General features: G+C 42.0%; 1 protein-coding gene across 1 annotated transcript in view; it reads left to right on the forward strand.

The window, feature by feature from the left end:
* The window catches only part of TTLL5 (tubulin tyrosine ligase like 5), a 122,807-nt gene that overhangs the window by 57,246 nt on the left and 42,959 nt on the right, over nucleotides 1-22,602 (forward strand). The window contains 1 exon segment of the mRNA XM_088529383.1: nucleotides 11,155-11,309. Coding sequence (XP_088385509.1) covers nucleotides 11,155-11,309 — 155 coding nt within the window.

Raw genomic sequence — 22,602 nt, forward strand, 5'->3', positions numbered from 1 at the left:
CTTAGGACCAGTATTTAATCCACTGAATCAGTATGTGATGCCTTGCTTGCCAGCTGCAGGACTGAGAGATGAACAGAAAGGAGAAAAAGGAGTATTGCATTTTAGACTAGAAAAGAAACAGATTTGGGGTAACTTTATAACTGTCTTTACTGATAAATGCAAGAAAGTTGTAACCTTAGAGATTCATTGGAATATGACAACCTTCAATTAGGTTATGAAGGATAAATACTCCATATTACAAACAAAGATGCTGAAGCTGCTAGGGAGAATCCTTATCATTAATTATAGCCATTGATAATAAGTTTTACTTTTTGCTTTTGAGTAATTCTATTCCACTGTATTTTAATACACAGGATTACCATTTTTTTTGTGTGTATGATTACATAAAGTCTGATTTAAAAAAAAAAAAAAAAAAAAGTTGAGTAAATGCAAGCAATGCAAATTCTATACATGTACTCCCATCAGAAATCTTTAAAATACCGCCTGTTTTGTGCAGCACTTACATTCAATTACAGTGCTCTACAGTATTCAGAAGTAAGAGGGTGTGTGTATGATTAGCTGCCTAATAAATTTGGGAGCAAGCAATGCAGAGATCTGCTTGGAAATGTACCTCTCAGAATCCCAAACTAGCCAGATACATTTCTGGCAAAGTGGGGTAATAGGAGATATCTGAGCTGAGAGGGTCATGGCAGTGGGAGGGAACCCTGCCCAAATCCCCCAAAGCTTTGGCTAAATTTGTTTTAAAGATGCCATGTTTTTATCAGTTCTATGAAAACTGAGCGGATAGAAGCACAAGATCCATAACAGTGCTTCTGTTGTGGGGCTCGTGTCAAGTGATCAACAGAATCTGTGCTCTTTGGACTGCTGCCTAGTTGCTCAGAATACATAGATTCATCAGCAGTGAATGGGCTTTTAATTTAGATTTAGCTGCAACATGTGCAGTGCAACAGTGCTGCTGCTTGCTTGTAAGTTAGGAGACACTGAGGAAGAGATTTTAAAAATATTGTAGGGAGCAGGCTTGTAATTGGTGCAGACCTCCTTAATTCTGCTATTGATATATTAATTTATTGATATATTGGGGTTTACAGTCTAAGTCTGTGGATACAGGACTTTCAGGATAAAAGCATTAAGGATGTTTAATTTATTTTGCATTGTTTCTCATTTTAGTAGATTTAGATGCATTTTTTTCAGGTAGTAAAGCTGAGCTACTGTGAGAAGAAGAGATAGGATAGGCAGAAATGTTCAGTGGGGCTCCCATGGCTGGCTCAAAATTCATCTAAGAATTTAGAAGTTCAGCAGTGAGGAGGCAAAGCTTCTAGCTAAAAGGGGTGGTTCATGGTAAAATTGGGCTCCATATCAGAGAACAGACAAGGCAACAAATGTGCCCATCTGTAGTAAAGACCTTTAAAGTCTCCTGTAAAGTGGCAAGCCTTGCTGCAGTGTCAGATGTATATTCATGAAAAGCAAAGAAAGATTTATTTATTTATTTATTTTCACCTGCATGAATGTGCTAAAGACGGCCAAATCTCAATTTTTATCTGTTAGAAATCATTGAACAAAATAGCATATAATGGAACTAGTTCTTGTTGTTTTGTCTTTCAAGAAAGGTTTTGACAGACTTTCAGCAAGAGCTTGTTAAGCAGACCGGGTATTTGCAGAGTGACAGTTTTGTTATAGATTAGAAACAGGCAGAGAGCAAGCAAAAGGCCATTTTTCAGTGCAGCAAGCAAATAACTGACCATGCAGAACAGAGAACACTCAAGAGTAAAATCAGATTTGAAAGCAGGTGGTTAATAGAGCGGCATATTATTATCAAAAATGTGAGTAAAAAACAAGTTAGTGCAAGGTAATATAGGGCGTGAATTTACAGTAAATCAACTACTCTTTAGTGTTCATCCATGTGACCACATGTTTGTGCAGAAGTAAACATGATGCAGCTCGTTACCTGCTTTCTGTTGACGTGGGCCAGAAGTGTCCAGATGCGCAATTATGGTGAAGCAACACAGAGCTGTAATCCTGAACTCTAGCCTACCTCATGCCTATTTCATGGTAACTCTTCAGTATGTCCATGTTCTTTTGTGGATTGTTATAAGGGAAAAAAAAAATAAAAATAGGAAAAAAATGAACCACTTCATCAACAGGAAACAAAATGGCAGATGAAATTCAGGGTTAAATAACAACAGATTACAAGCAATGATTTTAACTACTTTTAACCATAAGCTTTAATAGTAGTCATTCAGAGGAGAAGAAAGTTTTGTTCTGGAAAGCTCAGTGAAAACATGTTCTAAGTCAAGTTGTAAAGGGAGCAAACAAAATATTAGCATGTTTAAGGAACAGAGTAGGAAATAGCATGTAATTATATAAATGTCAATTAAAGGGTATCTTTCTTGAAAAAGTTCTGGTTGCCATTCCTAAATGGTTCAGGAAAAATAAATGGGATGCACAAATGAATGACTGCGAAGATTAAAGACATAAAGCATTTATAGCAAGAAAGTGAAAATATTCAGATTGTTTAGGGAGGAGAGAGGCATGAAGGGAACTATGCAAGATGACAGGGTAATAATCTAGGTTTTGAGTTTCTTATTATATGAGAAGGGGAGAATTCAGTGGGAAAGCATCAGATAAAAACTGATAAAAACGAGTACTTATTGTCATGGAATTTACTTATCTTCCTGCACTTATTTTCTGAAACTTTCTGCAAGAAGATATCACTAAGGGCAAAAGCTGAACAGGATTCAGAACTGTACTGCGTGTAGATTGAAAGACTAACCAGAGTTATCTCAGATACAAAATGCTGCTTATTCTAAGTGATAGATCCCTAGATTTTCACTTGCAGAAGTAACAAATGAATTTTCCTTATAAATAACACATTTCACAGCTAGCTGCTTAGAAAATAAGGTCTCTTTTATCTTCTCCTGAAATGCATGCATCAGGATAGTGAGTCTGCTGGACCATTGCTCTGAACTGACCTTTCATATTTAACAGTGAGGAATGTGTGTGCTCTGCCCATGTATATGAATGTTTCTTTACTATGTTGTTTTCCTTGAGTTGAACTAAATATATACTATATGTGTAAGAGAGCTATTGAGACATTTTTAAGGAAGCTGGTTTCAGAAATGAGTGATTTCCGCAGTTATGGTGTGCAGCTGATGGCTGGTTATTTTTAGAGGCAGGGTGCTCCTTGCTTTGTCAGTTGTATGGTTGTCAGGAGATTACTCAGCTCTGGGCTTCGGATGATCCTGTTGGGATTGTTCCTTGTTTGGTTTGCCCAGTGTCTAACACGAGGCTGAGATACTAATGGTGCTATTTGAGGATCAAGGCCGATGCGTCAACGATGATTTTGGAGATGCAGCCTGAAGACACAGTTCACTAAGGCTCGTTGTAAAGGCACTTTGTTGCCTTGATCTGTAGTTGGGGATGCTTACTGGATTCTGTGATATTAGCTGAACGAAGATATATATACATATATATATATATATATTTTTTTTTTCCATCTGTATCTACTGTTTGTTTGGAATTTCTGAATGTATGGATGAAGACTGTGACCAAAATAATCCTGGCTTGTTTTTGCCTGTTGTGTTTCTTACCAACGTTAAGCCTGAGTGTACACTTAATGTGTTTGTTGTGAAGTGTTGTAGTGTGCTTTTATTGCAGGACTTCGGTTGGGGGAACGTTAAGTACAAGCGTGAAAGCAGATCAAGGTTTAGGTGGCTAGATCTAGATACAAACGTATTTATCTTTGGGGTGAGTGTGCTGCTCTTCTCAAGTATGCTGTAAGGTAAAAAGAGAAAATCCTCCTGCAGTGCCGGATCTGTGTGAGGTCCCTATCACTGACTGGTGTGGGGGGCTGCTGCTGATATCCACCAGGCTTAGTGCTTTGTGGTTATTAATGCTAGCGAGCAGAAGAATGTGTTGAATTGGCGAGCTTCGTGAGGAGGAGGAGGAGGAGGGGAAGCTTGGTGGGAGCTCTGCCCCTCTCTGTGAGGGAGTGTGTGAGATTTCAGGACCTAGCTATCATTAGGAATAGCTCCAGTTCCCCTAGCCAGGGAGTTTAATCACAGGGATAACATCAGACCACCCACGCAAGGGCTAGACTGAGCTGTCTCCATCTTCACTGCACAGCCAGCTAGTGCCCAAGATTGAGCAGCCAGGATTCCTGCAAACATGCTGACAGATCCCTGGGAGCATGGGGCGCTTTCCTCCTTCTACACTTTCCGGTTGGACAAAAAGTGGAAATTAGCAGAGATGACCTTCAGGATAGTGGAGAAGGGAGCAAGGAAGAACTGGGATGGGCAGTTGCCCCGGAGTGACCTTATGGGAGTAGTATGCCACAGGAATTTCAAAATAAAAAGCTTCAGCTTGACGTCAGCTATAGCAATAATTTGAACCCACGCTGTTCTTCCTCAGTTACCCATCTTCTTGGCTGTCCAGCTTGGCACCCTTTCCTGCTTTGTCCTCCTTAAAGGAAAGGTGCCACGAAGCTGCCAGTACGCTGAAGCACACAGCGCGTGTCCCAGGGCTCATCTGCTGCTTTGGTCCTAGGCTTGAGCAGCCTAGCATGGTGGCTGCACAGAGACCACGAGACTCAGCGTGCGGCAGTATTTATAAAAATTCGGTGGAAACCAGAGGTGTATTTTTCTTCAATATTGGTCCCTTGCTTTTATTCAAACCACTTTATCTGAGTCTTAATCTGATTTATTTCCCTGGCATAATGATTTGGTTGGCTTTGCCCTTCCGTGGATAGAAGGGAGGAGAATCACAGAGGAAGGAAGCTTCTCTATGATCAGAAAGAAAAGCAAGAAGCAAGAAGATGAAGCCTATAGGGTGTCTTTTTCCTCTTTTTTATCATTCATTGAGCTTGCAGAGCCCCCTATTCTCCTTAGCCCTACACTGTTCATATTGGGATTGAATTTACTTCTAATGCTGCTGACTTATGGCATCAATAATAGTGCAGCTGGTCTCAGCAGAGGCTGAAGGAGGAGAAAATGTCAGTGTAGTTTCCACTGCAGGAATAGAGCCCCTGCTGCAGCTCTGAGGCTCTGAGTTGCAGTAGAGGCTTTTGTTATGGTGCAGTAACCTCTGCAGATCTGCAGAGAGTCACCCAATGGGCTGGGCTGAGCAGCTAGAACTCGTGTCATGGGAAATACTGCACCCTGATCATCAAATGCTTGGCAGGACTGTAGCATATCAAAATCATTTCCACTGGGAAGTCTGAGGCAGAGTGCTGAAATGAAAGCCTGACTTTTTCAGGAGAAGGAATAGAAGAGTTTGGCCATCCATAGCAGCAGCGCTAACTTGGGGCTTTTTTCATTGTTAAATGGATGCATACGCTGGAGACACTACAAAGGAATTTGCAAGTTTGTCAGGTTTCCCAGGAATGTCTCTGGCAGGTCTTTGTCTGGAACGTTTTCTGGAGATGGGAATGCTTGTGCTCTGTATGCATATGTATATCCTGTAAGCTGGTAAGCTCAGTGAGGAAAGAAGGAATGTCACAGGCCTTTGGCCAGATCGGCCTTGGTACACACACAGATTTCACACTTCCCAGCCTGCTAGCCCCAGTTCTTCCCTCCTTGTAGCTGGTTGTTTCTGCAAGCTCAGATCCGTGCATAAAATGAAACCCTTGCAGTATAAGGTTTGGTCAGCTTGCTTAGTCCCAAGAAGGTGGCCCTGGAAGAATGTTTGTACTATGGGGTTTCTCCAAAGAGCCTTTAATAGGTGTATTTTATGCCACGTTCAGACTGTGAGGACTGTGGATTAACTTGTGGATCGGTGGTTTGGGGTTTGCTTTGCCCATTCAGGAAGGAAGCAAGTTAAGATTTCATGATGTTTCCCATAATGGAATGGCCTGCTGGATTCCAACATCTCAGCATATCAGGAAAGACACAGCAGACTGACTGGCTCTAGCAGTACTGGAAGACCTTGGGCACTCTGTTAGATCAAGTCATTCAGGCCTAGGCTAGATCAAATGTACATGGGAGCTCTGTAGTAAAGCCAAGAAAATACAACACAAACACTGGGGAGTGGGCAGATTAAAAATCAATGTTTATATTATTTTAGCATCTAGACATAGCCATCTCTGAGCACTGAGAAAGAAATATAATTAAAAGAATACGGCAAAATACTTTTGAATTGGAAGTCATTAGCTGCTCCCCTTTGTTCCTGGGGCTATAAATATTTCACTGATCTCAAAAGCCCCAGGGGTATGTTTGAGGAAAGTTTGGTAGGTGGAAATGCAGTTCCTGCACAAGCCAGATCTTGGAATAGGTGAAACAAATTTTGGTTGAGAAACTATTGCATAGTGTTACTGGATGGACAGTAAGTATTAAAATGGAAAATTAGGAATTAGCAGAAGAGCCTTGAAGATGTAAAGCCAGGAGCACACAGAGAAAGTAAATCTAAAGAGAGAAGAGATCCCACAAATGGTGAGGCATTTGCATGTTCTCATTTTTTTGTGGAATGTTTCCTGCTTTGGCGTTTCTGTATGATGTAGTGTCATCTTATTCTGCTTGAGGCACTAGAAACTAAAGATTCTGGTCATAAAGAGGAGGAGCAATGCCTTACAAATATCTTGCAGCAATCTTTGTCCAAATCTCTCTTTAAAGGAAAAAGTGTCTTAATGAACTGTTGATGTTCATATGTACCTTTGAATCTTGGTGGTAGGGTACCTTGTGCCAAAGATTTTGTGCCATTAGTTCTCCTATTGTTTAAGACTATTAACTTTTCATTATAAGTTATTGAAAGTGTTTTTTTTGTTTGTTTGTTTTTTTTTTGTTTGTTTTTTGAAGAGAAGCTTTCTGGCCAATAAAGTAGGCCCATGATTTCTGCAATACATCTGGATCCCTCTTCCTCCTCACCAATCAAAATTTCCCAATCCAAATGGGAATCTGAGGTATGCGAGCTGGAGAGGATGCAAGTGTACCTCCAAATGTCAGAAATTTGTATCAGTATCAGAACAACTTCAAATTTGAATGTGTCCCTATTGTCCCTGGTTGACTCCTGTAAGTTAGCAAGAGAACAAGAGAAACACTCCCCTTCAGGGTACCCTTTTCCTGAATCCTGTGGAGTGGCTGTTGTTTAGCCTACTTTAGTCACTAAACAAGATCAAAATGGAAGATGAAACATTTTCTTTTAGAAAGAATAGAGTTCTTGAATATGACAGTGGGAAACGCTGTCAAAAGGTAGCTCTGGAATGTGATATAGATCTCCTATTCTGAGTCTTGTTTGTGATTTCTTAAAGGTGCTATATAATATTTGTTCATAGAATGCTATTTTTAGAACTAAATTTTGCACTGATTTTTTTCTTCCTATTTATATCTGAGGATTTCAAGAATAAATTCCACTGAAAAAAGCAAGATCCTAGCGACCTAATTCTTCTAAGTTCCTGTGTCTCTACTGTCAAGAAGACAAGTATAAAGAAGTGGATTATAGACATGTAGACATCAACTTACTTTGTAACACTTAAAAAATAAAACCAGAAAACACCCCAAGCCAGTAAGTGTATTTTTGGCATTGTGTGGTAATTTGTTTTCTGGCTTATTGGCATTTTATTGAGCAAAGCATAGTTAATACCTATACGTACAGTTAATTTTATAATATGGCACTCTTTTTATCAAATATGGCTGCTACATATTTTCCCTGCCCTATATTTTAGTTTACAAACTAAATATAGCAAGCAGGCTTTTATCTTTCTATGATAACTTTTGGGGGGATTTACAGTCCTATTTTGTTTTTTACTCAGTGTGTTCCTTCTAGCTTAAGGGACTTTTTTTCCTGCTCCCAACAGTTTCACAAGTGTGTCAAAGTTTATGAATCATTCTATCATGAGAGATATTCGCTGCATATACAGTGCTGACCTCTGCTCTGCCTTACCTTTTACACAAGCTCCACAGAGAATGTATGGACATGAAGATATTTAAAAATAGAGATGCTTGAAGTGTGCAGCATGCAGATTTCCTACCTCTGCCAGTGTTAGAAAGGAAATTGCAAGCTCCTTTATTAAAAAGCTATTGAAAAACACAGGATCTTATCAGGCAGAGGAGTGTGGACCCATGCAAGTTTAATTGAACATGAAAACAAACTTTCTTGTTCTAGTTTTGCACTGATCGCCACCTTCCGTTTTGGGCCTCACTGCCTTGTTGTTGTCTTTGTTTTTTCCTCTTCCCATTTCTGAATCTGAAAGTTTTATTTACAGAGCTTTAGGTATCTGCTGTGGTCTAGGTGCCATTCATTGTCTTTTTTTAAGCCAAAACCACCATTGATTTATTGGTGAATATTTACTTCCATATGAAGAGGTGAATGGAGTTTTGTCATGTCCTAACAATTAGAAAACGAAGCCACTCCACTGAGCCCGGATGTGCTGGGAATGCCCTGGGAATCCAGCGTGGCAGCCTCCCAGCAAGCTGATTCTAGCAGCCGGGCAGCAGAGCGGTCTCGGAGCCCGGCGCAGTGGGAGCAGTGACACCCAGCTGGGTGGGCTGGCTGCAGCTCAGCGGGCACTCTTGCTGGTGTTCCCTCCCTCTCCTTGAATCCACTGCCTGTGCTTAATCCCGCTGTAATTTAAACACCTGTCTCTCTGGAATGTGTGAAATATCCCTGCTAGCCATGCTGAGCTATTTGCTCACCTGCTTCTCTTAGAAAGACAGCTTTCAAACAAACAGTGATGCAGTATTAGAGAGGAAAATATACCACAGTAATAGTTTGGGGGTCAGGTGGTAATTCATCAGGCTAAATGATGTTAGCATGAAGAGGAGAGTGAATTGGATCAAGACTCCTTTTTGCACATAGCTGCGTTAGCAAAGTTGTGATCACTGATGCTGCCAAAGTAAGAATTAAATCTATCCCATTGCATTTACCACATTGGCCTTTATGTTTCACTTGCAATTCCTGCTGTTTTTCAGACTATAAACACTTTCTAGCCAGAAATTCTTATTGTTAGGTATTTGTATAGAGGTTTTCTGTTACTGTAATAGAAACACTCTAAAATAATAAAATCTATTGAAGACAATAGGGTGAGGCAAAGACATCAAAATGACTTTTAAAGTTGGTTTCCATATAAGTTGGGTAGCACTTTCCATTGCTAAGCTCACCCAATATATTCCACTGTAAGACTTTTCTTAAAATTCCTGTAAATGTTCTGAAATAAGTTAACCTGAATTCTGCCAAGGTGTGAAGAACAGCTAGGGCAAGGAGTGATGGAAAATCGGTGTGTGGATGTAATTTGGAAGAGGCACATTAAGGCTAAAGGATATAAATGGAAGAAATCATTGGGTAGTAAATATGGCTTAATGAGGAGCCCAGATTCTGGGACTGGGTGAACGGGACTGGCAAAAAGAGCAGGAGTAGGGAGGATAAAACTAGAACCACTTGGAAGGGGGCAGGTGAGCAACTGGAAGAGGAACTGAAGTTGAGTGGGGAGAGACAGCTCAAATAATCTACTCCCATGAAAAGTTCTGGAGCCTGAGAGAGTGCGGGTCAGGGGCTTGAAGTTGTGAGGAAGTGAGTGCTGGAAACCTGCAGAAGTGAAACCAGAACATGCCAAATAAGGGGAAAAGTGGCATCTGGGACTGACTAGATGGAATGGGCACCACACAAGCACAGAGTAGGAATGGGAAAGGATGAAACTGGAAAGGGGTGAGTCAGAATGGGCTACACCAGGAAAAGTGGGCAGAAAAGCAGTGAGTAGTCGCTGTTGTTTATTCCTGCCAGGAATTTGAAGAATGTCAAGATTTCAGAACTTCATCTGTTGCTTAGATGTCTTCTATTTCTAAACCACAGAAGGGATGACAATTTCCTACACTGACATTTACACTGTCAGGCTTCAGTCAGAGGATATGAAGTTTGCAGCCCTGTATAGGACCGCTGTATGTAGGAGTGGGGTACTATGCAATGGTGCTGGCACATGCTTGTCTTCGTTTGAGTAATTGCAAACAAATTATTATAAAAGAATATTGTTAGGATGGCAAAGTTGGGAATTCACAAATCATGTTTAAGTAATTAAAATGAGTTAAGTCATGTTTAAGTGACCTAATAAGCATCAGTTTGGAGTTCTGGAACAAATGCAGTGCTCAGGTTAGACTTTCCCTCCTGCTTGTGCCCTGTGTGTCCTTGACTATTTGCTTTCTATTCCACAGAAATCAGCTGGGGCAATGCAGACAAGTCATTTGCTGTATGATATTAATCTTGAAACAGAACCAAGTCTGTTCTGTGCTTCTAAAACAGTGTATGTGATCACATAATTAAAGACAGTTGTACACTTACTTCTGGCAATGCCTGACTTGGAATTTTAACTTTGCAACCTTTGTTTTGTAACCTTTTTTAAAAATAACTTTTAAAATATAATCTAATACTGCTGCAGAAGATGCCGTTACCTTGTATGTTTAGGCTGCATTCAGTAAACCAACCAAGCAGTCTCTGCTTGCAGAGACTGATCTTCTAAAATAATTGACACAAGAAAAATACCCAGAGAAGGAAACAAAGGGATATCCTTTTTATATGCTTAAAAACATTACAGCTTGATGTAATGAGCAGACACCTAACATGATTCTTAGGCCATCATTAGCCAACTAGCGTAGTTACCTGTGTGAACAGTTTCAGAGCGGTTTAGGTGAGAAGTTCCTTTTCTGTGTGGTAGAGTTTGGTTTGCAATTTTCTCTCCAGATACCTGTGCTGATGGGTTGTGTATATACATGTGCATAGAGTGAAGGAGAGAAAAGATGCAGAAATGTGTGTTCTGGTTCAGTGGCACAACATAGGGTGGCTGGAAGGCAGCTTAATGTGTCTGACCTCTGTTTGGAGAGAATAGTAGGAAATTTTACTTGATCAGTACATCTAAGAGCTTTTTTTTTTTTTTTCTTTAACTGTATCCTTATTATCCCTATGAAAAGAACGTGATGTTGCTTTTTTGCTTTAGGTTTTCTGCCACATTTTCATCTTTCCTTCCCTGTGTGCAAAGACCATAATTTAATGTTGGTATCTTGAATTCATCTCAAGCATAGCAGCTTGGTGTGATCTCTCCCACTGTGTGATGTAGCTAGTTTTTTCTACATCTTGAGATGTCCATTCTCTAGACTGTTAAACTGGTATTTTGCACTCTATCCAGTGTGCCTTGTACTCTTAGCTTCTAATTTTCTGATATCTTTTTCTTTGTCACTGCAGTTGACAAGCCTGAGCCTGGCAAACGGAGCTGTCAGCAAGGTGAGCACAGCCTCTGCCCCAGGCTACCAGTCCACACTGGGCAGAAGAGGAACACTGTGGCCTGGTCACTCAGACACCCACGTAGCTGACCGGCGGTCTGTGTCTTCAACAGTCAGGTAAGCGAAAATTGCTGCTGCAGCTTTTTGAAGGTAAAGACAGCAATTCATGGCACTCACAACTCATAATTTGTGCTTTGCTTCTTGCTCAGAAGATTGTGTCTAAATGCTAGATATCAGTTCTTCCGTGGACTATGCTAGACACTAATCCTGTGAAACAGAGCTGTATTTCTAGAGCTGGAAGGATCTAGGTGAAATAAGGAAATGGATGGATGTGTTGAATGAAAAGATGTCTTTTTTACTTTTCTGATTACATCTTATCTTGTATCTATAAGTCTGAGTTCTTTCTGGTGCCAAGACACTTATACAGAGTGTAAGCCCGTACGTAATATTGCAAAAATCTCAGCCAGAGCCTAATTTTTATGCTTTTTGCCTTGGACATTAAATTTAAATGCTCAAATATAGAGTAACCTACTGCAGTTTTTCTAAAAATTTTCCTTTTGAATGCCTTATGCTATTTATTGATTTTTGAAAATAACTAGGACATAGGAATTTATGTTTGAGTGATATACTCATGGGACTCTGAATAGGGGACTGTGATTCTGCAATAAAACCATTCTTCCTGGGACTGAAAAATCAGCAAGATTTGCCCCGAGGACTGTGGATCTTGGAAGCTACAAGTTAGGTGAGATGGGGGCAATAGACTAGGCTGAACACAGGCCCAGAACTGCTTGATATCTGACTTTTTCCTGTGTTGCTTGAGTAAAAAAAAATAACTTTTTTTGCCTGAGACTTCATTTTTGCCTTTGAAAATGGAAATAATGAGGCAGGCCTCCAATATGTGGGTTTGGGCTAGACAGGAGTGTATAAATGAAAATACTGATTCTTATCATTGATGCCTGAATAGAAGGAGGTGAGAGGGGCAGACCCAATGCAGAAGGCATGTGAGCTGTGTGGTCACCCTTTCCCACAGGGGTCCTTCAATAGGAGGATCGGAGAAGGATTTGGAAAGCTCAAGTAAAATCGTTCTTCTTTCATCAGTCACTGTTTTTCCTCTTGCCTGAAGAAAAGGAATGTGAGAAATGAATTCCTGGCCTGTTTCTGTTCCAGCACAATGTTCGCCTCTGGGGCTTCGAGTTATTGAGAGAGATGGTGATTCTGCCCTTGGAGCCCGGCCAGAGGAGCTATTACCTAATCCAAAAAAAAAAAAAAAACCCATCCAGCAGGTGTAAGCTGCCTTCCTCTCCTAGGCAGCCTCAGTGTGCAGCGGAGTGCAGGCTCTCCTAGAGCTTCTGTTCCTTTCTCAGCTTTGCTTGCACCCCTGGGTGGATTCACACACTTAGCAGTCAGAATCTTCTATTGCAGATCTGTGCAGAAGGCATTGTAGTTATGTTGCTTTGAAGCAGTTTCCATTGTATGTTACCTGTAGATCTGTAACCCACCCTTCAGTGCTTCAGGAACTCCACTCTGAACCACTCCAGGGCTGTCTCTCATCTAGCACTAGATACGTAATTTAATGTCTGTAGAAATTCTACTTAGTTCATGCAGAAATCCAAAAGTACATCAGAAGCATCAAGGCACATCTAGTGTAGGTTTCAGTCTTCAAACCTATCATGAAGCACTTGGTCTCTCAACACAACACTCAGAATATGTACCCTGCATGTTAGAGGACCAAAAGCTTGCAATGGCTGGTAGTGCTTGAGTTGCTCTGTTTTTATTTTCAGAGCAAGATACAGAAAGAATTGTCTTGGGACATTGTCTGTGTTGTCTTCATGGCTGCTTATATCAGAATATTGGGAGTTAACTCCTTTTTTTCATTTGGAATTATTGAGTCAGTGCTTGATAACTCAGGCTGTGGAACAGTCTTATGCATTTCTCTGAAGAAAGACTTGAATCTTACATTTAAAGAGAATTCAAAAAGGAATATCAAGGTCATAATATGTGGAGCTATCTGTCTTACATTGAGAATGCCTTGTTTTCTATGTGGCTTGTTACTTTGGAGGTCAGCAGTTCATAGAGGGTCATCTGATGGGTGTCAGCCCACTCTTCAATGACTTTGAAGAAAAACTTCCTATTTCTTTCCAGTGAGGTTTGGTCCAGCATTTGTAGATTTCAGCACAAATTGCAATGTTTTCTCAATGGTTCTCTTATCTGGCTTTCACTGATTAAAATAAATAATAATCCTTGGATCCTGTTCAAATATCTGCCTTTGACATTCAGTCCTTACAGCTTTTGTATGTCTCTGTAGTAAATTTAAGACATTTTAGTGCTGCTCAGGTTTGTCTGAAAAGACAAAAGACTTCATTTTGTTTTGGTGCTTCTAAACTTTACAGTTCTTACTGACAAATCTTCTGCCTCTTTAATTTCCACTCTCAGTACTTGTTTATCTAAATGTTCCTGAGCAGTTGTTTGCTCACCCTTCTTTTGTTGGATTGCTTTGGCTATATGAGGAGATGTGCCACATAAATATGGGGAAATGGAAAAGGATATCTTGAGTTTATAATAGAGAACAGTTCTGGGTATGTTAAGATGCTATTTTATAAGTCTGTGGTGCTGTTTCTTTTGATTTTTTTTTGTTTGTTTGTTTTTCTTAGCCATTTTCTTTAAACTCTTATCTAGTTCCCACCCACATAGCAGTATAGGCTTTCACTGTGCCCCAAATGAGGAGCCTGCAGTGCTGTGCAGGAGGCAGGGTATTCCAAGTTGTGTATAGGCTCACTTTTAATTACAGCAACACAGCTGCCACCCTTGCTGCAGCCCTGCCTTAAAATCATAGAATCAGAGAATGGTTAAGGTTGGAAGGGACCTCTAGAGATCATCTAGTCCAGCCCCCCTGCACACGCAGGGTCACCTAGAGCACGTGGCCCAGGACTGCGTCCAAGCGGGTTTTGAAGATCTTCAGAGAAGGAGATTCCACAACCTCTCTGGGCAGCCTGTTCCAGCGCTCTGTCACCCTCACTGTCAAGAATTTTTTCCTGCCTTCATTGCATTTCTTAGCCCATTGCCACTATATCAAACTTGCTCTGTCCTTCTAACTCCAGTTCTGCCTCACCAAAGCTAGTGAGAAAGAAATCTTTCTGCTCAGTACAGATTTCTGTGTTTACAGAGGATATCTTGGATTCAACAACAGGTTCATCTTTTAGAACTCTTATGGGCAGTATGTTGGCAAAAATTCAACAGTGAAATGATAGGGATTTTCCAAGACCTCCATTTTATTAGTTTCTTGTTTTATTTACGACATCGTTCTCTAACATAAAGACCAGACCATCATAGCTCTTCCAGAGGACTCGACATAATTTTTCCTCATCTGTTCTGACGGATTTATTTAACTTTGTGGGGGGAGGCAGGCAAGCAAGCTTCCCTGTCATCAGTCAAGAGGTAAAATAACAACCCAAGTTACACTGGGCAACTTGGGAGGAGGGCTACTGCAGTCAGAAGCAAGGGATTCTCCCTTTCTCACTCCTTCACACGTGCAAAATATTTCTTAACTCAGAATTTAAGTCAAGGTGCTCAGAGTCATCAAAAAATGATGTTCTGTTGGCAGGCTGTCTAATCTGTGTTGCATAAAAAGAATTTTAGAATTTTCTGATTTGAGGTTTCTAAGTTTAATTTCATCCAGTGTTGCTTTGGGTGGTAGCAGCAGCAACTACTCTTGACCTCATGGGTTTGTATGCACATAGTTACCATATGTCTAAGTTTCCAAACAGGTTCTCATTACTGGTTTTCATTTTTATCTTTTTTTGCCTGAAAAACTTGAGTGGGGTGGGAAAATAGTAGATGCAGCTACGATGTTTGTCATCTCAGGTTTTCAGGAACGCCAAACTGTATTGCTCAAGTGTGTTGCTCAGTCTGCTGCTTGCTGAAGTTATCCAACTTTGTGCCCATTCACTGCAATTACAGCATTTGCACAGTGGATGCCTCAGGGCTGCACTGTGTGTATTTATTGCTCGCATACTGCCCATATGTGTCCAGTTCATTTGCAAATCCAACACCTCCCAAAACATTAGCTTCTTGTGCATGTTCTAATAGCAAATACATATTTATTTGCATTATTTTACCGCACTTGCATGCATACCCTACCTTGCAAACTAAGACTGTAGGGTTATATTCCCTGACAGTCTCATGCTGCTTTTGCCTTCTCCCAATCCAGGAGCCCCTTGTTAATCACTGGCCTTCCTTAGTCAGTACATTACTCTATAGCCTCCTTCTCCAACAAGTGCCTATCACTGCTTCATGCCTACCTTCTACCTGCAAACTAGGATTTTACCAGGCTCTCTGACTTCTGCACACCTTATACCTTCTCTCTGTGCAAAAGCTGTTTCATTCTCTTTCATACTTGACCTTGTACAGGACTTCTGGTCCCTTGCTGCAGCAGAGGATGGAACCTGCTGCTTTATTCAGCAATCCCACATTCTGGACAAATAATTGCTATACAGAGGACCTTACTTTCCACTACTCTGAAAGACAGATTTTGGAGCTGCTGTTAGTACAGTTGCTGAAGTTTCATTTACTGTTAGGGCTGCATATACTGCAGCTTGAGAACCTCTGCTCTAATTATATTGCATATGTCCTTTGGGCTTGAGATGTGAAAGTTTGAACTCTAAGTGCATATTCTCGGCTGGTCTAAGCGGCTTCTCCACTATTTCCACTGAAATTCAGTCTTGCCAAAAAGTCTTCCCAAACAACTATCCCAGGCTCATTTTGATTCCCCAATCTTGACTGTTTTGTGTCGAAGGAACAGCTCGTTACTTCTGACGTAAAGGAAGGTGAAACTGGCCTCTCACAGTTTCCTTGTTTTTTTTTTTTTTTTTTTTTTTTTTTTTTCATTATTATTTTAAATTTTAGGGATGTGGAATTTAAAATAGAAGCCAGCAAAATGCTTAGACCCTGACTGGACAAATTCTGAAGGCTTGTGAGAAGAATAATGCTAGCATAGCTAAGAGATATGCTACACGCAGGGTGATTCTCAAAATGATAAAAGAGGGAGCAATTGGTAGGATGTCTCATTTCTGCATCTGAGGGCATTGAAGCCAAGCCTGAAGGTTGCAGCAGGGCCTGTGGGAAAGAGCTAACTGCAGATGGGCTTGCAATTAGGAGTAAGGAGAGAATTCCTAGTCATCTTGGCAGCTAAAGACAATTTTTTAAAAGAATAAATATGTTTTTTATGTGATAAGTGTTGCCTTGTTCTGTGTCCTAAGGATTAATAACGACTATAAGCTTTTCCAGACTTTTTCAAGCTCCTTGCAGTTTCTCATGATGCAGAGGCTGCCCCTCTGCTGCCCTGTGCCCTGCCTGCCAAGTGGCCCAAGCCTATTTGTTTGCACAGCAGCCGGGCGCCGGCCAACGTGGAGGCCGGAGAGCACGCGCCGCGCTGATGCCTGTGGCGGCAGTGGACGGAGCGAGCAGCAGGCATCGGCGTTGCACAATGCGCCTTCAGTTGGCTGGGAGCAAACTCAGCGTTGACCTTAACCTCCCAGCCCGGGCAGCACACAAGTGCCAGAGAAGCAGCAAAGCAAGGGCACCGAGTCCAGCCCATGTTAGCACAGCCACGCGTCTGCTCCTGCTGCCCCGCGCTGCCTGCTCCTTTCCTGTTTGCTTTTAGAGGGCAAGTTGGATTTTCAGCTCAGTCTGTGTGTGCTGTACTGTGTTTTCTGAAGGCTTCATGGTTGCCACACAGACCTTTTTCTCTTTCCTCAGGTCTATTCTCTCTGATCTGAATGTGTTGTTTCTAGTATCTAGCAGTAGCAGACTGTGCTGTCCTCACTTTTTGTTTGGAAAAGAAGAGGCTTGATCCAGAGGCAAAGCATCCGTAGCTCATTCTGATGCTGCTGCCTTTGTATTTTTTTTTCCCCAATTGTGAAACAACTGGGAAAGACCCCTGCTTGCTGTCTACTTTTTTGTTCTGCTGCTTACAGTGACCAGTGCTGCATAAGGAAGAGTTGTTCAAAAAAGTCCCTTTGGAGATAGAATAGATATTTCTATCAGGGCAGATGCATGAGGTCAAACTCCTGTGCCCTGGGTTGTGTTCCAGGTGTAGGCCTCTGTTCTGGTAAGGCCTAAATTAATTCAATGTCTTTATTTGAACTAGGGTTGTAAGTCAGGTTGGGTACAGAGGTTTTCTGTCACTCATCCCTTGCCAACTTCTGGGTGCCCTCAATTTGGGGCTTGATCTAGTCTATGGAGATCCTTCCATTATAAGGAGATTTGAGGGGAGGAGGGCAAGAAAAGGAAGTGCTACCTGGGTTGCTGTATGTTCTTGCAACTCATTCCTTCTCTAGTTTGTGCATGCTGTTCCTCTACTTGTGCACATAACAGCTTCCCCCCGCTACCTCCGGCCAACCTATTATTATTTTTTTCTTTAATATGTCTCCCAGGGTCACTGGTGACAACTCATTAACTGTGAAAGCAAAGCGATTCCCTTGAATCTTACCAAAGTGGCTTGCCCTGTTTTTTTTTTTTTTTTTTTTTAATATATTTTGGTTGCATTTAAAAAAAAAAAAAAAATCTTGTGATGGCAGGTCCAATTACTCTCCATCCTGCTCGGAAATCGCCCTGAGCCTCAGCACCATGGGTTGGCACAGTCTTGAAGGATCCCTGCTTCCCACAGCTAGGCCTTGGCGCTGTCTGTCTGGAGCCTCCGGGAGAGGAAAGGCGGAAAGCTCGTGACTTGCCCAGACAGTCTGAGGCCTGGCCCCGCAGCCTCGGCTCCCCAGACGCTGTTGAGTCGGCCTTGGCTGGCAGCCGCCGCGCTGTTACTTTTCCGAGGTAATAAGTGAGATTAATCGCAGGACCCTTTCCAGAGGCGAAGGGGGTTTGGGCCGAGCGCAGGCAGAGCGCAGGAGCCAGTGTGGGGCTGCGAGCTGGAGGCGAGAGCTGGGGCCTCGCGGCAGGGCAGAGCGGGGCACAGAGCGGCCCACGCACGCAGCCTCCCCGCTCCGCCGCTCTGCGGGGCCTCGTGCTGCAGCTCCGGCCTCCTTGTCGGAGTGGGCACAGCCTCTGCGCGGCTTTTCCCCGTCTGCCTGTCTGCCGAGCTTGGACGGGTAGGATTTTTGGAATAGCTTTGGAATTGGATGGGGACAGGTTTCTCTTCCAGCACCTGGCTCTGGCTGCACGACTTCCTGTCAGAGAGGATGTGCCAATCTTTCCCAGTATCCCAGCAAGTAGCCCATAGTGGTAGGAAGAGGGCAGTTACAGGGGTGTCATATGTTCCCTGAAACGAGTACTGATAATGGGTTTGGGTTGTGGCGTTTCATCTGCTTCCGCACACCGACCTTCCCCCTCGTCTAAACATAGGATTTGCTATCCTGCTGATCCGGTTGAATCTTCTATACTGTGCTTTGTAGTAACCGCTGCCAATATCTTCAATGAAAGTGCAGCAAACTCTTTGATGGACAGCAGGGCCATTCCCTGCGTGCAGGGGAAGCTTCAGCTCTTAACAGCTGACTTCTTCTCACCCTGCTTTCTGCTCTTCGTAACGTAGCTGGGCATGCTATCACTACTCATATAAATATTTTTACTTTCTGGAGACATTGTAGTCTATTTTGTGAGCTGCAGCAGTGAGTTCCACAGGTAAATTATGTATTGTGCCAAAGTTTCCTTTTATTAATTGCTTGTTTTTCAAATTCACCAAAAGTTTCTGTTCCATTATTATATGAGGTCAAATAGAAATACTCAATTTATTGCTTTCTACACTATTAATTATGTGTGGATTTATAATCTCCCTTCTTACATGCCTCTCCTAAACTAAACATTCCCATTCTTTTCAAGTTCTATGCAGAAATCTTCCCAGTCTTATAAAAATTCTCTGGCAGTCTTTTTAGAGATGACAAAAAACAAAAGCAGGAGTCCAAATACGAGTCATTGATTTTACATAAAGGACGCTATATTATTTTAGCAACCTTTTCTAACTCATAACTTTCATATCCTAATACCTAGCTATTTTCTGACCATGCTAAACACCAAGGTTTTCATTGATTAAGAGTTATTTTTTCTTGGGTTATTCAAGTTAATGTAAAACTCAGCAGCATGCATGGCAATTGGTGCTGTTATAATTACTTTCTTTTCTTCCTTACCAGTGAACTCTCCTTTCTGGCTTTCAGACGCCAGCTCTGGATTTTGCTGGCTGTGACTGAAGTCACATGCTGTTTTCTGTTCTAATAAGAATCTAATTCAATAAAGAACAAGTTGCCATCTTCTAGTGTTCTGTGCTGTTTTACTCATAACCTTCCAACCCAGCCATCTCTGATCTTAGACTTTTTTGAAATATCCTGTGTAGGTTCTAGATGTTTCAAATTGTAAAGTGACCAGCAAATCTCCCCCCCCCCCTTTTTTTTTTCTCCCCTGCATTTATTTAAGCCTCCTAATCAGTGTTAAAATACTTCTTTTCCACAGTGGTGTTTGGAGGGTTAATGCATCCATAGTCCTACTTCAGTAGCCCTCCTGGGGGATGTCAACTTTGCTACTCGTTGATTTCTAGGAATGAGGGGAGCCCAGAAAAGCAAGTGCTCTGTGGGTTAATACCCACAGCAGCCTTTCTCTCTAGAGCGGTTCTGAAAGGGTTACACGGGAGCCTTGGCTGTTTCTTTGAGCTATTTGGAAAGGACGGGCCTCAGACAGCTTGGCAGGAACCTGAGGCCCTGTTTTTTCCAGCCCAGCCCTTCCTTTTGCACGGAGCTGTCAGGGAATCCCACGAATGTCTGGTTTCTCCCTTTTCCTATATTTTATTTTTTTAAAGCAATATTTTTATCCATCTGTGGCTCTTCCTCACACAAGGACTTCGAGTTTTGTCCATCGCTTAGCCTTGCGGGTAGTGAAATAGGAGTGAAAGCCAAACTACCATGCCATAGTTGTTGGAATTAGTTCACAGTTGTGCAACTGAGAAGGGCACTGGGAAGTTTCCCAGAAGAGCGTCCTTTCTGGCATTGAACTTAGGGCAGGTCCATCTGGCCTAAGAACAGAGGGATTGAACGAGCCCATCTTTGAACTGTGCTATTCCTGTGGGTCACAGTGAAGCACTTAAAATCTCAGAGTTGCATGTTCTGTATCCTCCCTAGCAGACACGCAACAGAAAGCTGCCTTGTAGAAATGAAAAGCTCTTCTGCAAGCCAGACTTATGAAGCATGAGGCAGGTTAGCAACCTTTCCTTCATTTGTGTCGTGCTCTCCAGGACTGCTCCAAACCTGAACTTGTGAATATTTTGGAGTCTTCCAGGTCTGCCTTGTGCCCTTTCAGAAAACTGATGAAGTTGCCTAGAGGAAGCAATAGATGCCTTAGTGTTGGAAAGGAAGTTTGCTTACTGATGAAAACAAAGGTCGTGTACAACTGTACTGAAAGCATTGGTGTTTTACAGGTGTAAAAAGGAAATTGAATGAGGGTTATTTTCCTGTGAACGTAAGCCTGTCAGAAGGAGGCTGCAATCTGAGATCTATGTGCACAGGCTTTCTAGTAGGCACGTGTGGGGCAGTGCCTGGATAATCCTCTGGAGTCAGCAGCCAGAGGGCCTGGAGTCATGCTCAGATGAGTTAAGAATTTCAGTGATCAAATAAGTATGCCAGAGCAGGAGGTAGCAAAAGGGGACTCGAGATCTGTTGGCTGAGGGGGTTTCCTCTTTCCTGTTAGGCTCTGGTTTTGGGCTACCTTCTCTTGTACAGTGAAGTTTCCATCACCAACGTTCATTCACATTTTCCATGCAGCCCAAGGTCACGTGTTGGCTTGTGTTGCTCAGGATGAGCACGGCACTTTGTTTGGTGTTTTATCCTCCGATATAAACAGGAGTTCTCTGCCAAGAACACATAAAAACCCCTTTCCTATCCCTGGGAGTGTTAGTCAGCCTTCCCAATGAGACTCCTGCTTTGTCACCTAATTTCCCCCACTTTCCAGACTGGGGGGTTTTGCAGCTGTCAGGGGAGTTTGTGAATTGTGTGTCCTTGGCTCCATGACAGCCTGTTATTCTCTAGGGCTTCTCTGGGCTGCAGGTATCAATCAGCAGCTGTTTGTGAGCCATGCAGGGCTCCAGCATTTAACAAAACACCCTTTTGACAAAAAGAGGAGGAGAAAAAAAGCAGTAGTATTTGAGTTTCCCTTTGCATATAGTGACAGCTTTGCTTGGAGACTCTGCTCATTAGCTTGTAGGTTTTTTGAAACCTCTATGGTATAATCTGAAGAAGATGATACAAACAATATTCTATCCTATAATGTAGTATTTAAGTGAATAGTATAAATTATTATAATGAGTAATAAATAATAGTACTTAGTCTTTGTCTAACACTGCATACTATCAATCAGTGCATAGTTTAACTAAATGCTCTGAATAAGAGTCCTTGGATAATACTATTTCAGCAGCTCAGGACTCCAGTTAGTAGATCAGTCAGTACCATGCTAATTGCAAAGATTGGAAGTGTGCTGTGAAAGGAAGGCTGTGTAACATCAGGGTAAAGTACTGGTTGTGTGGAACACTGATGTATGATACTCCTGTATCATGAGCAGGTATTTCTCGGGATCCATACTCTAACAGTAGTTGAATGCTGGATATCCTTTCAAAAGAAGCTGGGTAGTGCTAAAGAAGCTGGGTAGTGCTACACACTGTCTTGTTTGATCTTCTCTATTAACATTTCTTACCCAGTTACTGTCCTCAGTGAAGCAGGCATGGAGAGGCCAAGGCAACCTGGTTGTTCCAGTTCTGATGAAAACTGCTTGTGAGACGGCAACCTTTAGTAAAAAGAATTTCAAAGTGAGAGCCTTGCCTAAAACATAAACCTAAAAGCGGTTTATGTTCCAGCTGCTGGTATCCTTTGCTTGAATTTCTTTGCTTGAATTTCAGATTGTGTCGGGCTCAATATGGGCCTTCTCCTGTCCTTTCTCTCTTTCTGCTGTCTGGCACATGGAACCTGACTCGAGTTTTAGACTAACTCAAGAGTTACTCTAAAAAGATTGTATCTGGCAGTGCTGCACGTGCTATTCGGCAGCTGTCTGCCAAGGATTCTTCGCCTGGGCAAGAATCACCCTTTGGAACAAAAGGGACATGGCTTTAGTGGTCTCAGCCTTCTGTGTGCATGAAGAATTCCTTATTTGCTTGCTGCTGGGGGAAAAAAAGGCATTGCAAGATAACTTTTTTTAATATATGAAGAGTGTAGTCAAGCTGAGCTTGTGAGTGTTTTCCATGTTGGAAATTAAATTTTGAAAATCCAGCTCAGATAGTTTACTGAACAAAGTTATCAGAGGAGGAGGTGGAAGCATCAAAGTTCACCTGGGAAAATAGTCAAATTAGGAAAACAGTGACAATGAATAAAGAGGTATCAGCTCTGCACTCAGTGCTCTGAAAAGAGCAGATGCTGAGGCTGGAAACCAAATTAGT

The sequence above is a fragment of the Tinamus guttatus genome, unplaced genomic scaffold (genome assembly GCF_059628265.1).
Source record: "Tinamus guttatus ecotype Peru unplaced genomic scaffold, ASM5962826v1 Tinamus_guttatus_pri_ptg000327l, whole genome shotgun sequence".
NCBI classification, from domain to species: Eukaryota; Metazoa; Chordata; class Aves; order Tinamiformes; family Tinamidae; genus Tinamus; species Tinamus guttatus.